This window comes from Merops nubicus, unplaced genomic scaffold (genome assembly GCF_000691845.1).
Source record: "Merops nubicus isolate BGI_N331 unplaced genomic scaffold, ASM69184v1 scaffold48197, whole genome shotgun sequence".
In the NCBI taxonomy this organism is placed as follows: Eukaryota; Metazoa; Chordata; class Aves; order Coraciiformes; family Meropidae; genus Merops; species Merops nubicus.
In genome coordinates, this window is record NW_008619212.1 from 2,406 (window position 1) to 7,233 (window position 4,828).

Here is a 4,828-nt window from a genome sequence, read left to right on the forward strand (position 1 = left end):
GAGGGAAGATAATGCCCCTTTCAGACCAGGGATTAAGGACCATGACAACATTATTGAAGAAACCTGTCATCAAAACAACACAGAGATGTTCCACCTGCTCAAGTCAAAAGCAGGAGGCAGAGACACCACTGGAAATTGCTCAAGTATGACCTCTGTGAACCCCAGACAGAAGGTTCTTCACAGATTTCTGGTGCACAGCACTGAAAACTTAAAAGTATTAAAAATTCCTATTTTACCCACTCTTCTATTAAAAAAAAAAAATGGAATAATAAAAAGCAGAACAGTCTCACTAATTGGGCAAATAGTTTTCTGTTGTAGACTGACCACTGGTAGGGAGACACACTAAATGCTCTCCCTCCCCTCTCACTGCTACATCAATGTTTCTCTGTCTGACAAGCTCCTGTGGATTTCCTGCTTGTCATCACCATCCTCATCATCAGCTGGGTCGTTCTCCTCTCCAGACTCCACATAGATGGGCCAATCGTTATCAGCATCCCCCTTCTCTTGGCCTTCTGATGAAGGTTCCATGAGGCTGAGGTTGATGGGCATGGAGTCCTCGTGGGTGGTGGTGACACAGGTGCAGCTGTCACACAGCCCAAAGCGTCGCAGTCCTTGGGACAGGCTGCTGGTGAACGTTCTCCTGCAGCCCTTACAGATAATGGGCTTGTTGGAGCGATGCACCTGCAGTGAAAAATAAAACACTGGTGAAAAACAGCACTTCACCTTCTTGCTTTAGCCCTTCCCAGGGTGATGGTGGGCAAATGTTGCTAGAACACAAAACATCTGCTCTTAAGCTGAAGGGCAGATGATCCCATCACGCTCCAACGACAAATATTTGGGGTCACTGAAGTACTCATGAATCAGTGGCTTAAACGATGCCAACATCAGTGGCTTAAACTTATCAAAAAACTTTCCCTCATGTCGGCAGCCATCGTTCTGTCCACCATCTTTTGGGGGACACCAAAAAACTTTCACAGATTTCCTGACAGCAGCCTTCTGACTTACACTCAAGGCGTGGCTCCGGAGGTGCTCCTGCCGGGTGAAACGCTTCCCACAGGTCTCACAGGGGTAGGGCCTCTCCCCCGTGTGGGACCTGATGTGCCTCTTCAGGATCCCCTTCTGCTTGGCCGTGTAGGGGCAGAAGGGACACTTGTGGAGCTTGATGGGCACCACCAACACGTCACCTTTTGGGAAACAAAAACCACGTGTGTTAGATCAGGCAGCTGGGCGGCGATGGCTCTGTCAGCTTCTCACCCTCCCTGCTGCAAAGCTGAGCCCAGGGAATTGTGTTTCCCCCTCTCTCTGCCTTGGGCTCACCTGGAGTCTCTCTCAGCTGGGCAATTCCAGATGAGACTCGTGCCACTGGGGGTGAGCAAGTCCCTGGGAACAGCCTGCCTGTATTTACAGAGCTGATACTCTAAGGATGCTGGCTCACAACAGAAAAACACATTCATTTTATTTTAAGAAGCCATTTAATTAAGTGCCCAAAATTGGCTTGTAGTGCAGCAGGGTCTCTGCACTACCTCAGCCATAGAAAGTCTCCTACTTCTCTTTCTTTTATTTTTAAGAGACCATTATCATTAAACACTAAAATCTTTTAACACAAATTACAGGTGGAAGTAGCACAATGTTTCCCACGTGCTTTTACAAAGTGCATAAATTTAGAGATGGGGATCCATCTAAAAAAGATGAGTGCTTGCTCCTGCTGCCATTTGCTTGAGCCTCTGAATGGGGATTAACAAGCCAAAGGACTCCAATAGTTTGCTGATGATGTTTTCCTCTTCATCAAGCCAGTTTCCTGATGGTATTTTACTTTTCATAAAGCCCAACTCTATGCACACAACTAATAGACCATTTATGAAGTCAGATGCAAAAGGAATGAAATTTGAAGATGATTCCTTTCCAGATGATTTCCTTTCCAGCACAAAGGTTGAGATGTTATACTACAAGATTAGGTTTCCTTGTTTCAGGCACTGGCTCAGGGAAGTGTTTGCATATCAAGCCTTGAGCTCTTTAACAGTTATGCCAAAGTATGTGGGGCTGTAGAACATTCCTGGTGCTAAGGGTTGTTCAACCCAGTCTCAAAAAAAAAAAAGGGAGTGTCTAGTATTAATGTGTGAGTGAAATTCATCTCACCCAATTTCAGACCTTCATGTGTTATTGCTAATCCCTGCTGGGTGTTCAGAGCTCCATTTAAAAACAGAAAAGTGGTTCTTACACTTGCCTTGCTCTCCAGCAGTGCCTGTTTACCCTCAGCAGCTGTGAAGGGGACCAGGATGACAGGAAAAGGTGTGGACACCAGAAAGTAAGTGGCATCGATCTCATCTGTCAGCCTAAATGCATGAAGGGACTGTTCTTTTATAAGGACTTTGTATTTCTCTCTCCTGGTGGCTTGTCAAAACACTAAGATAGAAGGGCCTCTAGAAGCTGAGGAGAGATCCTTCCATTCTGCTAAATAATTGACAATTCTCAGCTTCAGCAGAGGAATGTAACTAACACAAGGTTTGGGTTTTTTCCCCCATGCCTATTTAAAGCACATCTACCAATAACATTCTTAGCAAGCTGTCAGAACACCTGATGTTCTTTATTAAGAATTCCAAAAGCATTTCCCTTTTAATGATTCATTAACAGTCTGAAGATTTTAGAAGAGGAAAAAAATAAGCCAAGTTTGCCTGTTAGATGCTCTTGCCTTGGTACACACCAAAAACCAGAGGTGTGAGGTGGTGGCAGGACTCTGTTCTGACAACTTCAGTCTTTGGGGACTCTGATTTGTGATTTTATCAGGCTCCTTCTTTTAAAGCAGTGAGAGAGAACATTGGGGTTTGTTGGCTTTAAGATCAGCCACGCATGCTTGAGCTGGAAATGCATGGAATGAACGTAAACTTGCCATCTAGAGAACATTCAGTGACAGATTTCTTGTCTGCTGCCCCCACTGTTGCCCCATTTTGTCCCAGCAATGGCACTGGTGGCGTTTGTCAGTCACCTCCTGTCTTTGTGGGGCAGTTTGGATGAGGTGAGTTGTGTGCCAGCATTACCTTGTGCAGATAAAATGCCCAAATCATCACTGTCCACTTTAAGAGAAATGCACATGGACATGCCCTTCTTCTCCTCCAGGTCCCTGAGTTTGCTGTGAGGAGATATTCCTGCCAGCATGAGACACCCCAGCAGGCCTGGGGGAGCAGGGGGACCTCGTGTGACCAGCAGCTGAAAAGGGAGTCTGCCTCCAGAGCTAAAAGCCAAATCTTCCCTTTCAGCAGCACCACAGAGTTTAAATCTTTCTGTGCTCTTACACAGCTTCTAAGTATTGACTAAAACTGATTTCTGCCCTTTTGAAGTTCAAAGGGACAGCCTATCATCCAGCCACCAGCAAGAGCTCCCGTGGAATCATCTCCTTCTGCCCTGTCAGCTTCTACAGCAGATCCCTCTTGTGGCAGCTCAACGTATCTTTCTAATTGCTCTTTCTAACACCAACATTACGAGAGGAAAACCCTTGTAAAAAATTCACCTGCCGTTCAACAAGGTCCCACAGGAGATCCTTTATTAAAGCAGCATCACCAGCACCAAGCTCCAGGATCTGTTTCAAAGAGACTGTAAAAAAAGCTGACAGAAATACTCACCTCCCAAAGGCTGCACTGAATAAATGAGTACAGCTTTCTTTTTTGAAGTCCAGAACAATAGTTTATTTTGCTAGGGCATAATATTCATCAATATATTCCTCAACAAGAGTAAGAGTAACAAGGGAGGGCACACAAGGAAGGGTTTTTCCCCTCAATTTACACAGCCTACACCCCCCCCTGGAGTCCTCTCACCTGTGTCCTCACCATACCAGTCGCTGTGAATGTCCATCATGGAACTCATGGCTACCCCTGCATCCTCTGGCCTACCCTCAAAGCCCCGGACAAAGTGATGAACCACCTCCTCCTTTCTCTGAGAGGAGCTGTTGCGCAGCAGGGCCTCCAGGAACTGCTTCATGTGATAGTTGTTGCAGGCCAGGTCCACGGCCTGCCCGCCGTGCAGCCCCTCCTCCATCTGCTCGAGGGACAGCGGGGGCGGGTACTGGGGCAGCCGCTCGCCCACCTCCCCCTCCTCCGGGTCAAACTCCACTTTGGGTTCCACCCCCTTGGGCAGCGAGGAGTTAACGTCGCCCGCGGCGTCGCTGCTGCCGGGGTCCCTGACCACCAGCTCCAGGGGGTGGCAGCTGTCGCACTCCCCGCAGGGAGGGTCCCTCTGGCAATCCGAAATCCTTTCCTTTTCCTGCAGGGAGGAGGCAGAGGCAGAGCACTGGCTCTTGGAGCCGTACGAGGCGCCCTCTCTGGCAGAGCCGGCGCTCCCGCTGTCAGCCTGGTAAAAAGCAGCTTCTCTCTCAATTTTCCTGCAAATATCTAAGGAGGAGCGTATGTAGGTTTTGCAGAAGTTGACCACGTCGGTCATCTGCAAGTAACTCGCCGCAGACATCACCTCGATCACGTTCTCCCCACAGAGATCTAGCTTCCCAGAGTAAAGGAAATCGAGGATGATGGAGAAAGCCTCCGAGGTGACGATGTCCAGCGAGGCGGTGCTGTGGCGGCCGCTGTCTTGGATGTAGTGGATGAGGAGGGCTCGGAAATAGCCGCTGTTGGCGAACAGGATGTTTTTGTGGGCTTTGAAGATCCTCCCCTCCACGATGATGCTGCAGTCGCAGAAGAAGTCCCTCTTGCGCTGCTCGTTGAGCTCTCCCAGCAGCTTCGTGTAGTACGACTGCATCTCCATCGCTCCCGCCGCCTCCGCTCGGGGCTGGGGGCAGCGAGAAGGCACCGTCAGGGGCAGGGCTCCCGGGGACCCACCGACC

General features: G+C 48.8%; 1 protein-coding gene across 1 annotated transcript; it reads right to left on the reverse strand.

The window, feature by feature from the left end:
* Positions 1–369: 369 nt before the first annotated feature.
* On the reverse strand, positions 370–4,749 carry ZBTB8B (zinc finger and BTB domain containing 8B). Its single transcript, XM_008943699.1, has 3 exons — positions 3,810–4,749; positions 1,006–1,184; positions 370–681 (listed from the first exon to the last, which is right to left on the reverse strand). The coding sequence occupies exons 1-3, from the start codon at positions 4,747–4,749 to the stop codon at positions 370–372; spliced, it is 1,431 nt and encodes a 476-aa protein (XP_008941947.1).
* Positions 4,750–4,828: the final 79 nt, after the last annotated feature.

Bases quoted from the DNA above. Each gene is read 5' to 3' on its own strand.
- ZBTB8B (XM_008943699.1), bottom strand. From the start codon at position 4,749: ATGGAGATGCAGTCGTACTACACGAAGCTGCTGGGAGAGCTCAACGAG. The intron at 1,185-3,809 runs GTGAGAGGACTC...GTTTCCCAAAAG, and splicing joins CTGGTATGGTGAGGACACAG to GTGACGTGTTGGTGGTGCCC. The intron at 682-1,005 runs GTAAGTCAGAAG...TTTTCACTGCAG, and splicing joins TCCGGAGCCACGCCTTGAGT to GTGCATCGCTCCAACAAGCC.